Here is a 10,470-nt window from a genome sequence, read left to right on the forward strand (position 1 = left end):
ACTGCTCAAACACAGACAGACTTGCAATTTTAGCCATAGTTTGGGGGGAAAAAAACCTCTGGAGATTTTTTTTGAAAATACTAATGTCCAGGATCAAATTGTTTTGATTTTTATTTTATTGAAATATTATCTTGATGGGTGTGGTGGCGCAGGCCTGTAATCCCAGCACCTGGTCCGGGAGGCAGAGGCACTTGGATCTCTGAGATAGGGCCAGCAAAATCTTTTTTCAAGACAAGGTTTCTCTGTGTAGCCCCTGGCTGTCCTGGACTCACTTTGTGGACCAGGCTGACCTCAAACTCACAGTGATCTGCCTGCCTCTGCCTCCTGAGAGCTGGGATTAAAGGCGTGCGCCACCACGCCCAGCTTCTTCCCAGTGCTGTACAGAGCAAATTCTAACACAGGGCTACACAGAGAAACTCTGTTTTGAGAAACCAAACCAAATAAATAAATAATAAGATTTGATGTGCATGAGTATCTTTCCCTGCATGTATATGCACCACAGCCATGCTTGATGGCCTTTGCCTTAGATCTCCTGGAATTTGAATTATAAGCAGTTGTGAGCCTCAATGTGGGAGTTAAGATCCAAGCATGGATCCTGGTTCAGCAAGCGCTCTCAACTGCTGAGCCATCTCTCCGGCTCCCTTTTCTTCTTTCTTTTTTTTGTTTTTGTTTTTTGTTTTCTGTTTTTCGAGACAGGGTTTCTCTGTGTAGCCTTGGCTGCCCCGGACTTACTTTGTAGACCAGGCTGGCCTCAAACTCACAGTGATCCTCCTGCCTCTGCCTCCCGGGTGCTGGGATTAAAAGCATGCGCCATCACGCATAGTTCTCCCTTTTCTTTTGAGATAAGGTTTTGCAAAGGAGTTCATGATGGCTTGAGGTGCTCCTGTGGCTGCCTTCGGAGTGTTGGGATTATGGGTGTAAGGCAATCTGGGGGTTGTGCGTGTCTGTGGAGTACAGGTACAGTCAACAAGGTGTGTATACATACATGAGTGCAGGAGTGTGGAGGGTGTCTTTCTCAGTCTCTCAGTTGCTTTCCATCTTTTTGTTCTGAGACAAGGCAGGTGGATCGCTGTGAGTTCGAGGCCAGCCTGGTCTACAGAGTGAGTCCAGGACAGCCAGGGCTACACAGAGAAACCCTGTCTTGTAAAACCAAAAAAAGAAAAAGAAAAAAAGAAAGAAAATGGAAGTTTATGCATTAGGCTAGGCTGATGCTAATTAACTTCACAACCCTCCTGCCTCGACCCTCCCCTTTCCTACTTTATGCCAGAGTTACTGGTCCTCAGGCTTCTGCAGTAGGCATGTCATCCACTGAGCCATCACTTCAGTCGTACATTTGGATGTAACTGGTCCTGGGATGATGGGGAGCTTCCTTTTCCTCTTCCTCCTCGCCTTCCCCCCACTTCTCTTTCCAGGCCTGGGACTCCAACCCAGGGAGATTTGGTTTCTAGAGACACCCTGCCCCCCACCCCCCACCCCTCCACCCCTCCACCCCCCACCCCTCCACCCCCCACCCCCCCACCCCTCCACCCTCCTGCGCCACCGATATTTCTGTGTGCAGCTTGGGTTGAAAACAACTTTTTTTTGGTTTTGTTTTGTTTCGGGACAAGATTTCTCTGTGGAGTCCTGGCTGTCCTGGAACTTGTTCTAATAGACCACACCGATCTAGTACTCACAGAGATCTGCCCGCCTCTGCTTCTGCCTCCCCCCCCCCCCCCCCCCCCGACCCAGGTGCTGCCATTAAAGGCATGCAACACTCCTGCCCAGCTGGAAACAACGTTTGAGTTAGCTGCTGTGGTAATCTCCAACAGCTAGGATCACAAGTTTGTGTTGCAGGGACATGCACAGACATGCTGATGGGGGATTCGTGTCACAGCATGTTACAGAGTGTCACAGCTAACGCGCCGGAGCCAATGCCAACCATAGCCACTTCTACACCTCCTGCTAAGGAGCCTTTTTCCATTCACCTCCACAGGACCACCCACACCGCTCCTCACACCTGATCCACAGGTAAGGGGGAGTTCTTGGCTCCCAAAAGAGCCTGGAACTGTAGCTAAGGGCTTTGAGAGCACATTCTGAAGTAACAGCTTTTTGCTCAGGACAGACCTCATCAGGAGACCTGCCGGAAGTTACCTCACAGCCCGTTTCAGCACCTTTGGGTGTAAAATTAAACTAGGACCAGGGGTGTAGCTCAGCAGTAGAGTTCATGTTTAGCATGTGAAAGATCCTTTGATTTCCAGTACTATCAATTCTATTAAAAAAGTATGCATAATTAATGAAATTAATTTGCCAAAAGTAACTTGAGATGTAATAAGCAAATAATTGTAACATGATCTGTACGTAGAAATTTTGTGCAAGTTGTAAATAATCCATTTTGTAAAATTCCATAGGACTAGTTAAGAAAGAAAAGAAAAGCCGGGCGTGGTGGCGCACGCCTGTAATCCCAGCACTCGGGAGGCAGAGGCAGGTGGATCGCTGTGAGTTCGAGCCCAGCCTGGGCCAAAGCTAACACAGAAAGACCCTGTCTCAAAAAAAAAAAAAAAAAAAAAAAAAAAAGAAAAGAAAGAACGAACGAAAAAAGAAACAAAAAAATGGGCTGGTGAGATGGCTCAGTGGGTAAAGGTGGCTGCCACCAAGCCTGACAATGACTTGAGCTTGGTTCCCAGAACCCCCATGGAGGTCCCTCACAAGTTGTCTTCTGACATCTGTGGCACAAACACAACCCCCGTCCCTAGACTTTCCCCACACCTAAAATAATGTTTAAAACACACACACACATACAAAACAAAAACAAAAACCAAGAAACCAAGTCAGTGACAGGTCTCAGTGGGCAGAGCGCCTGCTGCCAATCCTGACAACCCGAGTTCAGTCTCCAGGACTCATAAGGCAGGAGAAAGCCGACTCTCTCAGAGCTCTCCTGTGACCTCCGCACCAAGCAGTGGCACACATCCACACATGCATATAAGAAAAATGGAATTTGGAGCTGGAGAGCTGGCTCAGAGGTTAAGAGCACTGGCTGTTCTTCCAAAGGTCCTGAGTTCAATTCCCAGCAACCATATGATGGCTCACAACCCTCTATAATGAGATCTGGTGCCCTCTTCTGGTGTGCAGGCACATGCAGGCAGAATACTGTATAAATAAATAATAAATAAATAAATATTTAAAGAAAAAGAAAAATGTAATTTAAGAAAATTCTAATAACATGGTAGTGCATGCCTATACTCCCAGCACTCGGGAGGCAGAGGCAGGCGGATCCATGTGAGTTCGAGGCCAGCCTGATCTACAAAGTGAGTCCAGGACAGCCAGGGCAGTACATTAAATTAGAACAAACACAAAAAGCAGAGAGTGCTCCAGCGATGACAGGGCTGGCTTGGAAGCTGTTTAGACAGAGCTGCTCCTGCCACTCAGGGAGCTGCTCTGCCTGTTCAGTCCGGATTGTTCATGTCCTGAGATTCTGGGAGATAGTGATCCCCATTCTTCTGATAAAATACTGTTTCCCCGGAAGCCACCCAGAACTGGCACTTCTGTAAGCCAAAATACAAGTAATAAAACAACTTATGCATCTCAAACAACTAAAACAACTACTGTATTTCTCTCTCTCTCTCTCTTTTTTTGTTTTTTCAAGACAGGGTTTCTCTGGGTAGCCTAGGCTGTACTGGACTCACTTTGTAGACCAGGCCGGCCTCAAACTCACAGGTATCCACCTGCCTCTGCCTCCCAAAGTGTTGGGATTAAAGGTGTGCGCCACGATGCCCGGCCCCTTTTCTTTTTTGGCTGCTACTTCAGAACTGTAATTCTGCTATTGCTATAAATTATAAAGCAAGTATCTGATATTTCCGACAGTCTCAGGTGACTCTCATGAAAGGGTCTCAACCCACAGGCTGGGGACTGCCGCTCTAAATAGAAGGCATCAGGCACAGTTTACTGGTGATAACTTTATTCTCTGTGAGTGGCACACAACCAAATATTCATCACTCAAAACTCACTCTGCGGGAGTGGGGCACGCTACACAGGCCATCCCAGGAGGAGCTGTGGACAGCTAATTGCTGTTGTCCTTTAGAGTTTTCAGCTTCTTCTTATGCCGCTCAATCTGTTTCTGCAGCCGCTCGATCTCCTTCACGTGCTGCTCGATTTCATCTTCGTGATGTTTCTTCAGGGCAGCCAGCTGCTCTCTCGTCTTCTCTCTGCAAGGAAACAGTGGGCTAAGGGTTTAATTCCAACCCTCGTTCTTTCTTTTTCTCTAAGACAGAGTCTCTCTGTGTAACACTGGCTGTCTTAGACTCGCTTTGTAGACCAGGCTGGTCTTGAACTCTAAGAGATCCACACACCTGCCTCTGTCTCCTGAGTGCTGGGATTAAAAGTGTGTACCACCATGCCTGGCTCTTTATTTTACTTTTATAACATTTATGTTGCAGAAAATAAAAAGGCTATAAATTTTACTATTAATAGCCTATAAATTTATTTATTTATTTATTTATTTATTTATTTTTTTTTTTTGAGACAGGGTTTCTCTGGGTAGTCTTGACTGTCCTAGATTTGCTTTGTATGTAGACCAGGCTAGCCTCAAACTCACAGCAATCTGGCTGCCTCTGCTTCAAGAGTGCTGGGATTAAAGGCATGTGGCAACCCCGCCCGGCTAGCCTATAAATTTTATGGCAGTTATTATAAATCTGCTACCATATCGATAAAATGCCTACATCTGGGCAGAGCAAAAGAGAGGTGGGTGTGGCCAAAATTCAAGGGCTTGGAAGACAGAAGGATTAAGGGAAGGGGAGAGACAGTCGTAGAGGGGAAGGGAGCTGGACTGCCATGGGTGAGTGTGGAGAGCACCAGGTGGCCAGGAGGAATGTGATCTGAGAATCAGCGATGCTGGAGAGAAGCAGAGGGAAAGCACAAACATGGGATTGGGGCGGGAAGTAGCCCAGATAGGGATGATTACTGCAGCTCGCATGGGACGTGGGGCTGGGAGGTAACAAGGTAGCTTAGGGGGCTTATTATATCTTTCCAGCCCCAGGCTTAAGGCATAGTAAAAATACAACAGGTTGGGCTGGAGAGATGGCTCAGCGGTTAAGAGCACTGACTTTGCTCTTCCAGGGTCTGGAGTTCAATTCCTAGCAACCACGTGGTAGCTCACAACCATCTATAAATGAGATCCGCTGCCCTCTTCTGGCATACATGCAGGCAGAGCACTGTATATGGAATAAATAAATCTTAACAAACAAAACAAAAAACAGAACAGGTGTCTGTGTCTTTTATTGGTTGATAGTGGGATAAATAATACCTGTTGTAATAATTATATGGCTTGGTTTAATAATAGCTATTAATAAACAATTTTTTTTTCTGGGGACTGGAGAGACGGCTCAGTGGTTAAGAGCACTGACTGCTCTTCCAGAGGAAATGAGTTCAATTCCCAGCAACCACATAGTGGCTCACAACCATCTCTAATGTGATCTGATGCCCTCTTCTGGCAGAGCACTGTATACATAATAATAAAAAAACAAAACAACAAAAAACATTTTTTTTTCCACAGCACCTCCTTTGTTCGCATGTGTGCACGGGGTGAGGGGGTGGTAGCGGGTGAAGTCTGTGGGAGTCAGTTCTTTCCTTCTATCACGTGAGTCCCCGGCATCAAAACGCAGGTCCATAGCCTTGGTTATAAAGCACCTTTACCCTCTGGGCCATTTCACCAACTCCCAAGGGAATCGTTGATGCCCACCAGGGAGACCTAAGGCAGGCTGAGTCCGCGCTCACAGTTGTAGTCTCAGCAGCTTGAGAGCTGAGACAGAAGGGACCGCTGCAAGTTTGAGGCCAGCCTGAATTCGAACACAACTGCAACCAGGGCTGGAGAGATGGCTCAGCGGTTAAGAGCACTGCTTGCTCTTGCAGAGGACCCGGGTTCGGTTCCCAGCGCCCACACAGTGGCCGACAGCCATCTGTGACTCCAGTTCTAGGGGAGCCAACTGCGGTCTTTGGATCAGTTCCGATTGAAGCTCCCCGAGTTGCGACTGGGAACATGGGTCAATGATTAAAAGCAACCTGCTCTTGCAGAGAACTTGGGTTCAGTTCCAGCACCCCAAACAGCAGCTCACAACCATATGTAACTGCAGTTCCAGGGGATCCGGTGCCCTCTTCTAGCCGGCACAGGTGTGAGGTGCTCAATACATGCAGGCAATACACACATATACATAAAATACACAATAAAATTGAAGGTGGAGAGATGGCTCTGACATTAACAGAATATATTTTTCTCCCATAGGAATTTATTTATTTATTTATTTTAATTTATTTATTTATATTGATTATGTATACAGTGTTCTGCTTACATGTACACCTGCAGGCCCAAAGAGGACATCATATCACATTATAGATGGTTGTGAGCCACCATGTGGTTGCTGGGGATTGAACTCAGCACCTTTGGAAGAGCAAACAGTGCTCTTAACCTCTGAGCCATCTCTCCAGCCCATCCCATAGGAATTTATAACTACCTGTAAATCCAACTCCAGAGGATCTATCTGCCTGCCTTTGGCTTAGGCTGGTCCTCACACACTTGGCACAAACATGCATGCAGGCATGTGTGTCTCACACACATTTAAATAAATCACAAACATGATCAGCTTCTTTTTGAGATTTAAAAAAAAAATATTTATTAAGTATACAGTGTTTTGCCTGTATGCGTGCCTACATGCCAGAAGAGGACACCAGATCTCAGTATAGATGGTTGTGAGCCACTATGTGGTTGCTGGGAATTGAACTCAGGACCTTTGGAAGAGCAGGCAGTGTTTTTAACCTCTGAGCCATCCCTCCCGCCCGAGATTTATTTGTTTTAAAATTATGTGTATGAGTGTTTTGCCAGCATATATATGGTATTTATGTATGGCACTCCTGGAACTCACTCGCTATGTAGACCAGACTGGCCTCAAACTCAAGAGAGATCGGCCTGCTTCTGCCTCTGCCTCCAGAGTGTTTGGGTTACAGGTGTGCACCACACCTGGCGTCTGCATGTATGTTTAATGCACCACATGCATGCACTGCCCATGTAGGCCAGCAGAGGGTATGCGGTGCCATGGAATTGGAGCTATAAACAGTTGTTAGACACCACGTGGGCACCGGCAATAGAACCGGGTCCTCTGGAAGAGCAGTCGGTGCTCTCGGTCCCTGAGCCACCTCTCCAGGCCCTGCATGCTGCTCTCGCGGAGGACGTCAGTTTGGTTCCCAGCATCCCCGCCAACAGCTCACAACTGCTCTCTAATTCCAGGAGCACCCACTAGCTTCTCATGGGCACCTTTACGCATGTGCATGTGTCCACACAGTCACAGAATTAAAAAGGAATCTTTGGAAGAAGAAAACCAAAACATAAGCCCCCCTCCCCAAAACAATAATACTTAAGGTAAAGAATAGAGGTTCTATCAGGCGTGGTGCCACCCCCCTCCCCCTTTCCCGGTAGCCTGTAATCCCAGCACCCGGGGAGGTAGAGTTCACTGTGGGTTCAAAGCCAGCCCGGTCTACAAAACAAATCCAGGCCAGCCAAGGCAAGTCAAGGCTACACAGAGAAACCCTGTCTTGAAACAAACAAACAAACAAACAAAAAGAGCTGAAAAGTATAAGCTCGGAAGGCTGAGGCTGCCATCCTGATAATTGTGATGGTTTTTGTTTGTTTGTTTTTTATAATTGTGGTTTTGGTTCTGAGATTTGAACACCGGGCCTCTGCGTGTTTAAGCTCCATAACTGAGCATCAACCCTCAAAGACTTAGTATAGAGACCAAAGGAGAAACGGAAGCAAGATTAGTTTCTGGCCTCTCTCCAGTGTGGCCAGGAGTTAGCTAAAGATAACTCAGGGCTGGGAAAAGGTCGCAGATAGACCTAGTCCACTCCCTATTTCTTTCTTTCTTCCTTTTTAAGTCACAATTTGCTGTAGTGCGTCTTTTTTTTTTTTTTTTTTTTTTTTTTAATTTACATTGGCAGTCTGTCTTCATGTATGTCTGTGAAAGGGTGTCAAATTCCTTCTGGAATTACAGACTTACAGACAGTTGTAAATTGCCATGTGGCTGCTGGGATTTGAACCCAGGTGCTTTGGAAGAATAGTCAGTGTTCTTAAACCATCTCTCCAGCCCCAAAATTATGGTGAACTTTTTTGTTTGGTTGGCTTTTTTCAAGACAAGTATTCTCTGTGTTGCCTTGGCTGTCTCGGAACTCATTTTGTAGACCAAGCTGGTCTCAAACTCACAGAGATCTGCCTGCCTCTGCCTCCCGATCGCTGTGATTAAGGGTGTGCGCCACCACGGACCGGTTTACTCCTTATTTCTAACCAGTTGACAGATACCGACAACCCAGGGTTTGAGTAGGTACAAAAGTCTCCTGAAATGGGGGACGTCTACCTTGAGTAGGTACTAGCTAGTTCTTGAAAAGAATTGCAGAATACGTGTAGGAGCTAGAAATAGCTGACCGGGTCGGAGGGTCTCAGGGAACGGACGCAGCCTTTACAAAACTAAATCGGGGAGCAGGCGGTTGGGGGAGAAAAGATGAGGCGACTGGTGAGTGAGCCGAGCTCAGAGGATCTGTACATTTTGGCTGGATGGCGGTAAATAACAGGCCTGGGGGAGTCTCGCACCACCAAGGTTGCAGAGGGCGAGGAAGAGGACAGCAAATGATAAATTTGGAGGCGAGCCTTGGGCTGAGGTCCTGCAGACCGAGTGTAAAAGGTTGAGGGCTGGGCGGGAGGCCAGGAGTGTGATGTTAGCTGTCTTCAATCGTGTTGAGACGCAATGGCTTCAACGGCCTAGGAATTCAGCCAGAAGATGGGCGCCCCAAGGGATCAGGTAAAGATGGGTGGAGCGACAGAGGGCGTAGAAAAAGGACAGAAAGGGAAACTGGGGCCTCACCGGAAGTACCGATCCTCTTCGGCCTTCTCCCTCTTTCCGAAGGCCCCACCGGCTTCTCGGATGGAGCCAGCGCCAGGGTCCATGCTGTCCGACTGCAGGGAGAGACATGGGCATGGAAAACGGCACAACGACGGAGGGAGGACCCGCGCCCTGGGGATGGGCCGTGGGTGGTGTCGTGACCTACCGAGTCCGAGCCGAAGCTTCGGGTTTGCAGGACCCTCATGCCCCAAACACCGAGCCGAGCCCGAGCCGCCAACGCCGAGCCTGCCATTGTCGCCTGCAACGCTCCTTCTAAGGTTCCGGGCGTGGCAGCTTCTCTCCTAGCGCGCTAAGAGCGAGGGCGGCTGAGCAGCCAATGCGGAAGGCGGAGAGGCGGGACTAGTACCGAAATAGCGAATCAGGAGGGAGGGGCCGGGGCTCTGGCTGTCCTCCGCGATTGTTGAGAGAGGGATGCTGGTTTATATTTTAGCCAACTGTTGTTAACCCAGGTTCCCGTACATCGTGACCCTGGAGTCTATGGAGCAGTGTCTGAAAGCGAAGTCTTGGCTTTGGTCCCATTAGAATGAGACGTGTCGTTCGCTCCCACAGCATAATTTCAGTGCTTAAGGTCGATTTTTATTAAAAATGTAAACGATGGGAATTTAAATCGGGGAATTACAGGGTGTGTGGTAGCATTGTCACTTCAGACTCTTCTCTCACCTTAAATGTCGCGGTCTCAGAGAATCCTTAGTCATCCTGCCTTCAGCAGTTTTTTTTTTTTTTTTTAACATCCTACTTCCCAGTTCTCTCTCAACAGTGTGAAGCCACCAGAGCTTTAGTAGGTAGTTAATTAGTATTTTTGAACTGTATTAATGTGTCGTTGAGTGGACCACCAGATAACTTCTGGTTATGTGATGCAACGAAGTGGAACTGATGGTACAAACCTGCAATCTCACCACTCCTGAGGGACACGCAGCGAAAAAGAGCAAATATGTTTAGTTCATCCTGTGCTAGGGAATTCTGGGCCAGCTAGGACTTCATAGTGGCACATCTGTTTTAAAAACCAAACAAACAGGTCTGGAGAGATGGTTCAGCAGTTAAGAGCATTTGCTGCAGCAGGGCGTGGTGGCGCACGCCTTTAACCCCAGCACTTGGGAGGCAGAGGCAGGCGGATCGCTGTGAGTTCGAGGCCAGCCTGGTCTACAAAGTGAGTCCAGGATGGCCAAGGCTACACAGAGAAACCCTGTCTCGAAAAACCAAAAGAAAAAAAAAAATCTACGTTAAAGAGCTAAACACAAAGTGAGACGCGGTGGAGCACGCCTTTAATCCTAGCACTCCAGAGGCAGAGGCAAGGTGATCGCTGTGAGTTCCAGGACAGCCAGAGTTATACAGAGAAATTCTGTCTCAAATAGGATATATATTTTTATTCCACTCATGGGGATGTGTGAAAAAAAATTACGTGTAGCAAGGCATGTTGTTGGTACTTGCCGCCTAGAACTCAGAAGGCAGAGGCAGCCGGATCTCTGAGTATCAAGGCCAGCCTTGTCTACAAAGTAAGTTCCAGGAGCCAGGGCTATGTAGAGAGACTCTGTGTCACAAAACAACAAGAAGTGTG

At 47.6% G+C, this 10,470-nt stretch overlaps 1 protein-coding gene across 1 annotated transcript; it reads right to left on the reverse strand.

Annotated features, from left to right (window-relative positions):
• Positions 1 to 4,036: 4,036 nt before the first annotated feature.
• On the reverse strand, positions 4,037 to 9,228 carry Atp5if1 (ATP synthase inhibitory factor subunit 1). Its single transcript, XM_051171012.1, has 3 exons — positions 9,061 to 9,228; positions 8,877 to 8,968; positions 4,037 to 4,181 (listed from the first exon to the last, which is right to left on the reverse strand). The coding sequence occupies exons 1-3, from the start codon at positions 9,145 to 9,147 to the stop codon at positions 4,037 to 4,039; spliced, it is 324 nt and encodes a 107-aa protein (XP_051026969.1). The 5' UTR covers positions 9,148 to 9,228.
• Between the last annotated feature and the right edge of the window lie 1,242 nt (positions 9,229 to 10,470).

Source organism: Acomys russatus, chromosome 29, assembly GCF_903995435.1.
Source record: "Acomys russatus chromosome 29, mAcoRus1.1, whole genome shotgun sequence".
Classification (NCBI taxonomy): domain Eukaryota; kingdom Metazoa; phylum Chordata; class Mammalia; order Rodentia; family Muridae; genus Acomys; species Acomys russatus.

Excerpts from the sequence above, each read along its gene's own strand:
- Atp5if1 (XM_051171012.1), bottom strand. The coding sequence starts at position 9,147 with ATGGCAGGCTCGGCGTTGGCGGCTCGGGCTCGGCTCGGTGTTTGGGGC. Across the intron at positions 8,969-9,060 it reads GAAGCTTCGGCTCGGACTCG|TCGGACAGCATGGACCCTGG; the intron begins GTAGGTCACGAC and ends CTCTCCCTGCAG. Across the intron at positions 4,182-8,876 it reads GAAGAGGATCGGTACTTCCG|AGAGAAGACGAGAGAGCAGC; the intron begins GTGAGGCCCCAG and ends GTTTCCTTGCAG.